Genomic DNA, 13440 nt, shown 5'->3' on the forward strand with positions numbered 1-13440 from the left:
ATTACCGTGTTTGACAAGGCCTTTAAAGTTAAATGCTAACTGCTTGTAGGTAACTTGTCTGTCATACAGACTGAGGTTTTAAAGCAACGAGTAGACATATTGAGGGGAAACAAAATTCCAATTAGAGTAGATCACTCTTGATGTTTCATCTCAATGCTCTGTTGAATCAACCAATTCGGTGTAACTTCCTCTGATGAAAACTTATGTTGCTTGACAAACTGATGTACAAAAGCAAATTTTATCTTTGAATATTGATCTGATCGATGTTCAAAACATCAGAGAATCAAATGAAAATCAGAGACTTCTTTGATAGACAACCTTGATGCAGCGCAACGTTTAAATAAGACGCCTTTACTCTTCCTAATCTACACCTCTATGATAAGATGTTTACACTTCTTTGTTCAATTCAAGATTCTGTTCATTCACTTCGTCGAAGTAATATATTTTTTGGTAAAAATGGAAGTTGTTAAAATCTCAACTCTACAAAATGACAGCAGATAAACTGGGCGTTAATTAAAAATCATTTTAATACTTACCTTCACCCATTTAATGCATGTCACATGAAGTGAAAAATGTGTATTAGTGGTTAGAGGTGTAAAGCAATGACATTTTAAACATGATTGTTACAACTTTGTCATGCTAGTTTGGGTATATAATAAATGCAGAACTTCTAAACCTATTTTGAGATTTCTGGAATTTAACTGTTCAGGATTTTGAGTCAGCAGGATTTTGAGTCAGTGAGATAATATTTTGGTTAACGAAGCGAAGCCAGACGAACATAATGCCATTCAGCTAGACATGCAATGCTCCGAGTTAATGCTTCGTTTTACCTTGATCAGCCATTTCCTCATCTTCATTTTCAATCTCCTCCCCTTCACTATCAACATCTTCCTGATGGGTTTCTTCCGCTAAACTTGTATTTTCATCAATCACAATGCCGGGAGGCAACCCTACAAAGTCAGGTTCAACTGTATTCTGATCCAATGAACTCACACCACTCATGCGTGGTTTTGATGATATTTCATCCCCCTGACTGGAAGTCTTCCTGTCGTCCACATTGATGAGGTCACCTCCCCATCCATATTCCATTATGGGATTCATATCGGACTCCCATCCACTCTCAATTATCGGACTCATATCGGACTCCCATCCATACTGCATTATTGGACTCATATCCTTCGACATGATCGTCCTCCCATACTCATTCCTATCCGGTTCCAACTTCTTATCATCCTCTTCCTCTTCCAGCTCCTCTTCATCTTCATCATCCAAGTACTCCCCTCTCATCTCATCTCGGTGGTGTCTGAGATCATACTCAATGTTTATCTTCGTCTTTCTTAACTTCCTTAATCGAACCCTCTCCTTCTCCTCCGCAGGAATCGAATCCGTGACGAGCTGACGCTCCATCAACTGCATGTCAATCTCTATTTTTCTCGGGCTGTAGTTGTCCAATCCCAGCGGCTGTATAGCCTCTGCACGTTCCATCCCGCTTCCTTCATGGTCAATCTTCTCTCCTTTACGGTGCGTTTTTTCCTTGCGCTTCTTAGTTTCCTCACTTTCCTCCTCCTCCTGTTTGTTACGCTCCAAGTGAACGATGTGGTGTTCCCTGGCACTGAAAACGCCGCTCAAGAAATTTTCTTCGTCATCCTCATCTGTTATGTCATGGCGGCGGCGCTTTCTTGGAACGATCTTATGATTCATCAATGCTTTCATCTCATCATTCAAAGGAGCTTCACTCTCAATTTTCTCCCCTGGGGCACTTTCGTCCCTTTTTACATGATATTCCACATCATGTTCATTCTTCTCATCGTCAGAGAGGTTCAGACCACTTTGCTCATCTAAAGAAATGTCATCTAAAGGGAGGTCATCTCCAGGGTCATCCCTTGATTGAGAAACCCTCTCTTGGTCGTCGTTTTCAGCCACAGAAACTAGCTGGGGCTGGATTGGCAACGTCTCTTCCACTAACTCTACATTTTTAGTGTTGTCTGACTGATCCTCATCTGGAATGTTACTTGCGGTTTCATATTCACTTGACTCTTTGAAGTGAACGTTTCTATTTTCTTTATCTGGTTCTGTAGAATCCATTTCTAAAGTTGTTTTATATTCATGTGCATCACTGGCTGTTCCTGTCTCAGTGGGTAAATCTGTTTGAGCCCTAATGGCATTTGCTTCTAATTGTGCACCCTCTGTGCTAACATGATGATGTATAAACGATTCAGAGATTGTTGGCTGGTCGTTCTTAGACTGGAGATCACTTTGTTCTACGATACTGGTTTCATTTTGTGAAACCGAATTAGTCTGCGAGTTCTTTGCACTATATATATTATGTTCGAAATTCCCAGTGATGTCGTGGATATTTTCAGTGTCGTCGCTAGTTTGCCCCTGCTCAGACTCCATCACAGAATCGCCGGTAATTTGGGATGAAGTCTCTGCATCAGTGTTTGAATGAATTTCGTTTAAATGAGCATTGACTGGAGACCCAGCTTTGGTTATACTTTCTGAATCAGTTTCTACGTTTGTGAGTTGTCCATCATGGTTTATTCCCGGACTATTGTCTGGCTCTAAATCCTCCACCTCAACTGAGTCTGTGTTTGTACCTGTATTTGTGAGAATCTGTGACTTAGCATCTACCTGCTGGTGTGTGTCAGGCTCAGGTTCAATCTGAGGGACTTCATGTAAAAGTGTATTTCTATCGTGAATATCTGTTTCAGTAGTTTGCACGTCAAGTTTAGATAAGACTGTATCAATTTCTTGGGGTTTTGTTTCCATTTCTGAATGTGGTACAAGAATATATTCTTCTTCAAAATTTACTTGGGGGTTTGGCTCACTATCTGACACTACTTCTTGATGCAGGTTAATTTCATCATGCTCATCAAAAGTGTGGATATCAGTTTCTATAGTTGTGTCACCTTCAATCTGTGTATGTGTGTCACTTAGACTTTGTGTATTTGGTTCACCAGCAGTTTGTATGTCCGGTTCACTTGCACTTTGTGTATCTGATTCACTAGCACTTTGTGTATTAAGTTCACTTGCACTTTGTGAATTTGGTTCACTAGCGCTTTGTGTATTAAGTTCCCTAGCACCTTCAAAATTAAGATCACTAGCACTTTGTGTATTTAGTTCACTAGCACTTTGTTTATTTGGTTCACTAGCACTATTCGTATCTGGGTCACTAGCACTCTGTGCATTTGTGTCACTTTTACTGAGTGTAATTGAATCAGTAGCACCGTGTTCATCTTTGTCAAGGACAGTGTGCATACTTGTGCCACTAGCACTATGTGAATTTACATCACTAGCACTTTGAAAATCTGACACTTGGGTTTTGTCATTTTCCGTGTTGGTATCTGTCTCTGTGAATGTTGTGGTAGTGTGGTGGGTATCTGCATCTGTTTTGCTCTTGGTTAATACATCGTTTGTTGAGTGTGGTATCTTGGGGTGTGACATACCTAATCCATCATGATAAGCTTCAGGGGTTTGGTTCAGCTCTAGACTGTCTGGTGGTTGAGAATCTTCTTCTGTGTCCTGTACAAGTGAGAATGTCATAAACACTTATTATGATACAACAACAACTTGTTGTTAAGAGTGGTTTTAATATGCCATATTTCAATTTTCAAACAAGACTTTTCTCTCATTAGTTAGAAGTTTCAGTGTTTCCCATTGTCCAACGCCAGCAAGAATGGCTTTGATTTTCTATAGTTCAAACAATTGTTTTGTTTTTTATCCAGTTATAAGTGAATAGGTGCGACAGATAATTTACTTTTGGTGCCCCTTCATTGTGGAAAAATTTATTGAATCATATTAAACTTTCTCCAACACCGGCTTTGTTAAAAACATCCCCAAGACTCCCCTAATGAGGACATGAGGACTGCATAAACATCCCCCCTACTGATGTGTCATTGCACTTTGAGCATCTTAAAGATGGATACCGGCACATTATAAATACTCATTATCTATAATAATACCACAGTACTGATGCAGCGCATCACACAGAAGTCTTGATGGGCTTTACAGCAATATTATTCCATAGTCACATGCCTTTCTTCACTTAGCCATTTGTGCAGACACTGATTGAAGCAAAACAGTCTACTGACCAAAATAAACCAATCCCAAACATTGATCAAATCTATTTCACTGTTTCGTTATTTTTTAGTAACAAAAATACTCCTTGTTTGCAATTAGTTGGCTAAATTCAGATTTAAAGCTTGTACATACCTGAATGTGTATTCGAACTTTCACAGAAGGATTTTGCTGGAAAATGGCCTCTTCTCGCACAGCGCTTCGGACAAAGAAACCTCGTCTCCCTGGCTCTTCTGAAGACTAAAAAAAACATGAAAACAAAACTTTTTGTAGACCGTTACTATATATCGTTGTGTCAAGGCAAAAACATCTCGGCGCACATTTGCCTTGTGTGTAACACTACCGTCGTTTCCAAATTGAGTCAACCAAACTAAATTAGAGAATAGACCTTATGCATTGACGTCATCCAGCGTCCATCTCAGTGGAAAAACGGTGACGAAACAATCGAAACGCACAGATTCGTACGTGCGGAACACAGGATTGGCCAATGAACAACCTCCTTTTGACCTCTAGGTGAGGGCGCCCTACTGAAATGAAGTCATGTGCACAAGGTCTATTACATGTATTAATGGCAAACTTTATGCACTATAAATAAGTTTCCTGTCCTTATTTGACATCATACATGTTTTTTTTTGTTTCTTAAAAGGGGAACTGTGATAATAATCAACGTCACAAAGTACTTTAAGCTCTGAGTAACCCTGAATAACTTAACCTCAAAGTTGTCACTTCATTTGACATTCATGAGTAGTTCGAGTGTGCGTAAAATAGCACTTTAAGGATTCGGGTACTTTTTCAAAATGTCCACAGATTTATATTAAACTTACACGGTTTGAAGATAATGATAGCAGAAAGCTATCCTTAAAATATTACTTATTGAAGTGCTATAGATTTTGAGAAATGAGTAAAACAAGTCATACAATAAAATATTTTCGTGACATTGTTTTACTCATGTCTCAAAAACTACAGCACCTCAGTAAGTACTATTTTAAGGGAAGCTTTCTACTATCATTATCTTCAAGCTGTGTAAGTTTAATGTGAATCTGTGGACATTGTGTTTTGTGTTAGAGAAAAGTACATAAACCCTTTAACAAAACCAAGACATGCACTAAACTTTACCTGACAAGACCAGCAACTAAGATTTACAAATAAGATTAAATTGATGAAACATAAGAAAATATTTACCTCCCCATACCAGAGTCCATGCGGGTTATCGGTCTCTTCTTTTCCAAATATGGTAATAACATTGTCCTTTTTGAAGGAGATAAAACTAGGATCCTGATGTTCAAAATTATCAAGTGCTCTGACCTCAGAAATTGGTGCTGTGAAATAGTCAACAAAATAAACTGTGTTTTAGTATTTGGTTTAACACTTTGTTGGTCAAGTTATCAATATAGTGTCATCAATATGGAGCATGCTGCACATAATCACATATTCTGTCACTGACGTTACCTCATGCAGAATGGAAGTCCATGACACCAAAGGAGCATCATTCATGGCGGCATTTACAAATTATTTACTTTACAATTGTATGTTGAAGAATCAAATTTTGTACTGAAAGTTGCACTATATTGATAAGTTGAGAAGAGTATTTTTTTATGCTATGAGAGGTTTTTACCTAAACGGTTTATTTTTAACCACAATGACTTAAAACTCTTTTGACAATAATTGTCTTTTAGTAAACTTTACTAAGCCGGTCAATCAAACAGCCTATGTGTACAATTCAATTACCCTACATAAGGTTTTTGTCCACAACTCAACAGCTGAGTGGAAATGAAACAGCATTTCAGCTGACAGACTTTGGATTTGAGTACCACAAGTTTTATTTTTTATTTTTGCCTTTTCTTCCCCCACCATTCTACCACTTGGAAGAAACAAAAAGGGAAAACAAGATTCTTCTCCTTGATTAGTCCTAGTCTACTTCTAAATATAGTCAAGGTATAAATTACCAGCAATTATATTTACTTATAGTTTAAATAAAGAGGAGAAGGAGGGCCTATCTATTCTTAGATCATGGAGGTAGGTAATATTTACAAAATAAAAAAGATAGGGGGCCTACTTTATTATTGTTTCATATTTAATTATTTAATCATTTATTATGGATTGAATGACATGTTAAAAAGTGGTGGCAGGATACGGATACAGAAACCTTTCCGCTAAAAAACTAAAAAGAAACCCACTGCTATAAACCATGCACAACAAACTCTTGTTTAAATTAAAACATATCCAAATGCACTGTCTGTCACTGAAGAACACGTCACACTAGACTCCGTATAATCGCCCCCATCACACACGGCACAGGATGCAGCGTGAAGACAAAAAAACACTGTTTATTGCTGTTCATGTGAATGTTTAATCATCTTTCCAAAAACACTATTTACTTACAATTACACTTATCGTCTGCACATAATTTATACCGCGGGGTCGTCTCTACAGACACGAAATAAAACGCCAAAACTGCAGCCGCAATCACAGACTTCATGGCGGTCGCCATCTTGAACACGTAGACATCGATATTATGCGAAAAAGTTCGAGATTTTGCGAGATCAGCGTTCTGTCATGAATATTCATTAACACTGATAAGAACTGTAAACATTCTTCTTCTGTGGCAATCTCCTACGTTTTTGAAGCTATATTTTTCAAGAAAAATAATTGGTTCTACCTATGGGTAATATGAAACAATTTAGAATCATTTTATATTAGTTTTTATAACGATCCCGTCCAAGTATTTTGTGAGTTTTTTTTTTCTCCAAAAGAAACATGAATATTCAGTATCAACAATCCGGCAATGTATGGAGGGCCTTCAGGAATATACTAGTGTAACAAATCTCAATCGTGTAGAGTAGATATTCATTTTCACTTGGCAAAGCAATGGGGAGCATTACAAATTATTTGAACCACAAAATCCACCAAATTAGGATTTTATTCTAAATTTTCCATTCAAACTACACTACTTGATCTTTAGAACATGACACTGATTGGTGAAGTTTGTGTAGTGGTGAACAAAAACGGCAGATCTTGTTAAAATCATTCACTCAGTGTTTCAATCATGGGTGCCTACATGACATGGAGCGGCTTTTGATGGCTTTTGTCTGACCGTTTTTCTTTAATGTGATCTTTAAAGGAACACAATCTACTGATGTTGTTATTGCTTTATTAAAAATCTGCTTATAGCAGCCCATGAGGCTGAATCTGAATTACAATACAGATGGAAAAACACTGTAAAAACATACAAAAAGCGAATCAATATATAACACAATTTCCAGAAAGGTTCTTTTTTACCATCAAGACCCATTATTTTAAATGTCACAATTATTAAAGTATCATTGTTTTCAGATAATGGTGACGTGTTTTTATGTCTACTGTTATTGTTATTATAAATAATATTTACAAGTCACATGTTGAGTTAGGGTCAGTAGCCCTCCTCCCTAGCCCATGAAGGGCGTCCCCAATATTAGAACAGGGTGTTTTAACGGTTAGACAAAAAAGAAAGGGGTAACCGTTACCCCCCTTGCCAAGGGGCATCATCTCTTCAGTCTCAACAACATGATATTTACTTATTTTACTTTTGGATATTTTCTTTTCATAAATTTGGAAACAAGTGCTTCCAAATTCAATCAATTTGCCTATAAATACTATCCTAACTTTAAAAACTGTCTTTGTGCCCTACACGTATAGCGGCCGCTCATAATAAAATTGTATTGATGATGAATAATGCATATAGTCTGGTTGCTCGATGAGTAGGTCGTACTAGTAGGTCAAGTACGCGCATACGCACCGCATAATTCACATGTCGTGGGTTTGTGCACGTCCGTCGTCGTACGCGTACACTATTGGCACACACTCTCATTGCGAATCGCATGCATTCAGTTTCTAAGAAATTACAAATTGTGGAAGTTGTCACGGTGAATGTTTTGATGCTGGAGACGTATTTAAAAAATGTTATTAAACGCGTAAACAGTCTTTGATTTCGTTGATCTGTGGAACGATAGCATTTGGAACCTATAGTCTTGACAGGACACATCAGTTTTCGTCGTATTTTGCTGTGCTGTGGTGTTTTATGTTGGCAAATATTCAGTCGACTTTCTGTAGTGCGACAACAGCAGAACAACCATTGCTCGTGTGTGGTGGTGGTACTGCACGAAGTACCCATTATTGTGTTCAGCTGAGTGCAACAATGACCGGCATAATTTGTGACCAAGCGGACGTGGGAATAGTGTAAATTCAGGTGCAACAATGGATAACAATTGACCAGTTTAAATACAGAATGAATGCTGTTATTGTGTGGTCGGAATGGATTAATACTTCCGCAGTAAAATAGCAACTGTTTCCTTTTGTTGGCGGTAATTTGCGGTGTGAAAAACTAAACCCAGCAGAGGAGTCGGGGATCCTACCACGTTACTCTGCGGTTTCACTCGTGCTCGTTGCTGAACTTCAAAACTGTTTGATGAGTTGCGACTCGGATTTAATTATTGACAACAACAACATGCCTTTATTGTAAGTATCCTTCATGGTCAACTGGGCCATCTATTTCCCCCTGTCCTTTCCTGACAGTAGGCCCTATACATAATACTGACCTATCATTTATACATGTTTTTCTTGTTTTTCTTTATCTGCCGGTGTGACACCATCAGGGAAATCCCCCCCCCCCCCAGAAACTGTCCTGTGCCCCATATGTACTTCTAGAAACTATAAGGCTCCCCTGTGAGCCTTATAGGGGTCACATATTTAGGGTTTTTTTAACGCTATACGTTTTTCAAATCAGCGTTGATGGGTGAAAGTTTTGCGCCCGTTAGCCAGCCAGAACTGAAGTTTCCTGTGTACTGTACACCTAAAGCATTCCCCATCCTACTCAATATACATTCATAATGCTTGTATTTCCCTTTTGTTGAGTTTCGTTCAATAATTTCTTCAAAAAAGGAAATTTTCTACTCGGTACTCACTTTTTTTTCCCTGCCGCATCGCACGTCTTTTTGGGGAAAATAGGCTGAATGCTATATCAGAAGAAATGGGTACAGATTTTGTGCTATGGGGGTGGGGGGGGGAGCAGTCGGGAGGAGGGTTATGTTATGTATCGCAACTACGAAGCCATAATAACTTGATCCAATCCACTCCAAAACTTTGCCCCAGCATGAGTATCGTGATATAAATTTCTTTCGCTTTTTTTTCTGCAACGATCTGCATTATGAATTTTACATTACACACATTTTGGGTCAAAATCAAATGATTTTTAGAACTTTTCAAAACATCTCAACGATCTTGACAACTTGCTTGTTTTCGAAGTACACACATGTTTTCATAATTAGTTGGGTTCCCCTAATCACTTAACAATAATGATATGATCAATTGCTACAAATTGAGAAGGAACCCGACTAATTATGAGAATTTCTGAATGCTCTCCTTGAAAACAAGCAAGTTTTAAAAATATCTGATCTTTACAAATTGCTTGTTTTCAAAGTGCGCAGATCGATTGTTCTCATACTTACTTCTTGTAATTGTTGAAGGAATTTTCAACCATTGTTGCGTCTACCCGGTGTGGATAGTAACATAGTTGCAACAACTGTAATCCACCATTCATCTACTGGCAAGAGGATTGAGCATTACGAGTTGACATTTACTTTTCTTTTTTATAATAGTTGAACATTTTGGACTATTTATTAATTTTATTCATTATTTGCTTGTCATTTATCAAGTACATATTGTCATTAAAATGCAACAACTGCAGTTCCTGATGACATCATACAATAATTACAGATTTAACTCAGTCTTCAAAGTTTATTTGGCAGTTGATTTGCTTTTTGCCATTTGTGGGAGTATTTTGTATTTGATTAAACTGAACAAGACTAGTGGTCTTGTTCAGTTTGAATGTTCATAGATTTATCATTTGTTTTATGGAGGATTCATGTTAAAAATGTGCGTAATAATAACAAATCGGGCCACTGTGCCATGATACAGCCAAGATACATAATACAGCCAAGATACAGCCAAGTTTCCACTAACACAAAGCAAATCTTATATTTTTCGGCATCACACAATCATTATTAATAGGCACACATTTGGTCTGAGTTGCTGTGAGACCGAGCGAGCTGACTTTTGACTGAGTTGATTTCGGATCGAGATGACTTGGACCAAGTTGACTTCAGAGTTCATAGATTGATCCGACCGAGTTGACTACGGACCAAGTTGACCTGTACCCAGTGTAGAGCTTACACACTCTTTCTACATCTTACTGAATAAAACCAATTTATAGACCTCAGGAAAATACAACTGTCAACTGTCATGGTCATTCACAAAGGCAAGCTTGGATTTGCGACCCATATTTCTGTGCTTTTATTAGTTGATAACTATTGAGGAATTATACAAATTTTGTTTTCAGCTAAATCTGATCTGGTCACTGCCAACCCCACGGTGGGTTTAGCTGGGTGAGTTGGCACCGAGTGACCATTAACATAATTTCGTCGAAAACACCTGTACACAGTTATGTGGAAACGCTCAAGGTTCTGACTGCTGTTAATTGTGATGAAAGAGAATTTTCTAACAATCGGCATTCTGCACGTGTATTGTTACACTTTTCAAGGCTTGACAATAGACTCACTGTAGGCCCAAGTCCAGTAATTTTGTCACAGTGCTCCGGTAAGCAAAGTTCCTCACAACCAAACAACAAAGACCACTTTATTACATTTTTTTGGGGGCTATTTCAAATTGGATAATATTTTTTCCTTTCATAAAAAGGTGACTTTTGTTTGTTATTACGTTCATTATTGGCTCTGGTTGTGCCAAACTATCTCTCTCGGCCAATACACTTTTAAAAACTCATTCAAGCATTGTTTTAGGGTGATTGTTTTTGTTATTAAAAAAAAATATTTAAAAAACTCAAGCTTTATTAGAAGTAATTGATGGACCAAAATTGATTCCAATCAAATTGAGTCAACACAACAGGTGTTCCTCACTTCACGTATACACATGTACACAAAAATAAATGCAATTCCTGAATCAAATCAATGGGCCACTGGTCTGGAATATTTTTATACATTATGTTTAGGGAAATGTAAAAGTAAAAATAAATTTACAAAAAATAAAACAAATTACACAATAAAACTAATAATTGGAGATCTTCAAAGGTTGAAATCACATAAGCGTTCATGTACCTCTCCAAGAAAAGAAAAGAAAAGGAAAATAGGCTGCAAATAGCCAGACTTCTTTAAGTTGTGCATTTACTGAGCTGGCTTCACCATACTCAGACAAGCAGCCCATTCAGGATTTCAACCCTGGCTACAATTTACACAGTATTAATGAGCATGCTCCTGTAATCTTTTTATGCTAAATCCGTCCAGCAATAACTGACAAACAGCCGCTTGCATCCAGCATCCACGATGGACCCGAGGCCTTGACCTCTCAGACATCATCAATTTCTTTGTCTGGGTGTAATGGGGGGAGATTGCTCATTTGTTTGCTCCTTGCTTCACGTTACAGTTTTGCTCATCACTTGAGGGTAAAGAAGAAGATGAATCATGCTACATATTACATTAGGAACGTGGATAACTTGAAATGAAATGAGTAAAAACCAAGGAGAAAGAACCTTGTTGAATGTTTTTTGTCCCAGTGATGCTTTTATTAACCCAGATAAAAATAAAGATGATGTTGGTGTATCATGAATAATGGACCCTTCCTATGAAATATGCTAATTACATTCACGCATGCGTACATACCCTGTTGGTTGGCAAACGCCATAGAGTTGTGCACTAATCAGACGCGCAATCGGGTCTGCGTCACGCACCCTTAGCCATGTACAAAACCGCGCGATGTCCCCTCATTTTGCCAACCAAAACGTTAGTGCGCACGCGCTATGTGCAGTTTACATATTTCATGGGAAGGGTCTATTAGGAGGGGCTATAGATTTAGGGGGTAAACTGAGTTTGGTTGAGATGTCTTATGGGACATGTTAGTCGCTTAAATTCTCAAATATTCTCATTTCTGATTGTCTATGAAGTTAAAATTTTAGGGAAAGAGCTATGAATGTTCCTAAACCTAATGTTGCACCCTATAACAACACCAGTATTTTGTAATTTGTATGCGTTGTCGTTAACTCAAAGATCAGTTCGTGGAATATAGCTGTTCTTAAATAATGCAGCCTCTAACAAGCACTGTTGTAATGATATAATGTGTATGAAGCATAGATCTACATGTATGTAGAACATGGATGTTTGTGAAGTCATTAAATACAAACTGAACTGCTATCTGTTGATTTTAAAGCAGTAATTTACACATAAAACCTGAGGAATGTCCATTGTCAAACAGGTCTACACATGCTACTGTTTGTTTAATACACGTAAGATAAGAATTGAGCAAAGCAGGTCTGAACTTGAATTCACCTGATATTTGTCCAGACTCATTAAACGTGTTTAGTCATTGATTCTTGGATCCGTGGAACATATTACATTCGATACTGTGCTCATGTCCATTTTTGTACTGATGACAATCATGTGAACACAATATAATGTATGCATTTTGAAGAGTCTCCTGTGCTTTAACAGTTCTTTCTTAAGTTGTCAGATTTAAATAATATTTTCTGGTGAAACAACTTGCAATTTTAGCATTATGTCTAAGTGGTATTATAATTCCTTTGCTCATTTTATCAGCATGGGGAAAACATATTGTGGGTCTAACTATACACTGTTCTTATTGAAAAAATGTTGCTCCCGAAGTGTTCTTCAATCAAATGCACACAACCTGTAGCCATTGGTTCTGTCAGATTTGTCAAGGATTTCTTTGCAAAACGGATCTTCTACAGAGAAAGTGAAACAGCTTCCTTGTGTTCAGTTAAAAAAATTATTGGCCACAATTCACCTGCAAACAGGTACATGTGTGCTTGTCGCTTGGTACAATGTGTTGTGTTTGCACAGTGCTCTGGAAGGGCCATGTTATTGTGTGGCAATGAAACCCTGTTTGGAACAGACCTCTTTCTTTGTTCATCCATTGTTTTGCCATTGCTCTCTGGTTTCACAAACCATCCAAAATCTCAATCCCTCCATTTGTTTACACAGGGGTTGGTTGCATCTGCCATGTACTGCCTTTGTTTATAGGCGCTCTCTGTTGATTACAGTCCAACCATCTACATGTAGATCCATGGTCCAACAAAGCTGGGTTCTTTGTGTTGGGGCTGGGGGGGGGGGTACATTAAAATAGTAAATTATACTACTGTTAGAATAGGACAAAAATATATTGGTACATGTATCTGAACTCAGTTGCTGAAAATACAATGATAAAGGCAGGTTTGGAAGGAGCCATTGGCAGATGGAACAAAGTATTGGGAAGTTGTGTTTCTGTATTGCTCCAGCTGAGTTGAATGTTGAGGAACCAGTCCGT

The 13440-nt window shown here is 37.9% G+C and overlaps 2 protein-coding genes across 4 annotated transcripts in view; one reads left to right on the forward strand and one right to left on the reverse strand.

The window, feature by feature from the left end:
* LOC139953340 (uncharacterized) overlaps window positions 1-6564 on the reverse strand; it is a 42250-nt gene extending 35686 nt beyond the window's left edge. Inside the window, exons 1-4 of one of the 3 annotated variants that reach the window (XM_071952966.1) lie at window positions 6460-6564; window positions 5260-5396; window positions 4213-4317; window positions 3447-3522 (exon numbers count right to left, since the gene is read on the reverse strand). In XM_071952966.1, the coding sequence (XP_071809067.1) occupies window positions 3447-3522; window positions 4213-4317; window positions 5260-5396; window positions 6460-6556 (415 nt within the window). In that variant the 5' untranslated portion in view covers window positions 6557-6564. Of the gene's footprint in view, window positions 1-830; window positions 3416-3446; window positions 3523-4212; window positions 4318-5259; window positions 5397-6459 lie in introns of those variants that run through there. The other 2 variants (XM_071952908.1, XM_071952875.1) reach the window with 2 other exon arrangements.
* Window positions 6565-7923: 1359 nt separating this feature from the next.
* LOC139952730 (E3 ubiquitin-protein ligase pellino homolog 2-like) overlaps window positions 7924-13440 on the forward strand; it is a 55433-nt gene continuing 49916 nt past the window's right edge. The window contains exon 1 of the mRNA XM_071951974.1: window positions 7924-8571. Within this exon, the coding sequence (XP_071808075.1) occupies window positions 8522-8571 (50 nt within the window). The 5' untranslated portion in view covers window positions 7924-8521. The remainder of the gene's footprint in view (window positions 8572-13440) is intronic.

This window comes from Asterias amurensis, chromosome 1, assembly GCF_032118995.1.
Source record: "Asterias amurensis chromosome 1, ASM3211899v1".
Classification (NCBI taxonomy): domain Eukaryota; kingdom Metazoa; phylum Echinodermata; class Asteroidea; order Forcipulatida; family Asteriidae; genus Asterias; species Asterias amurensis.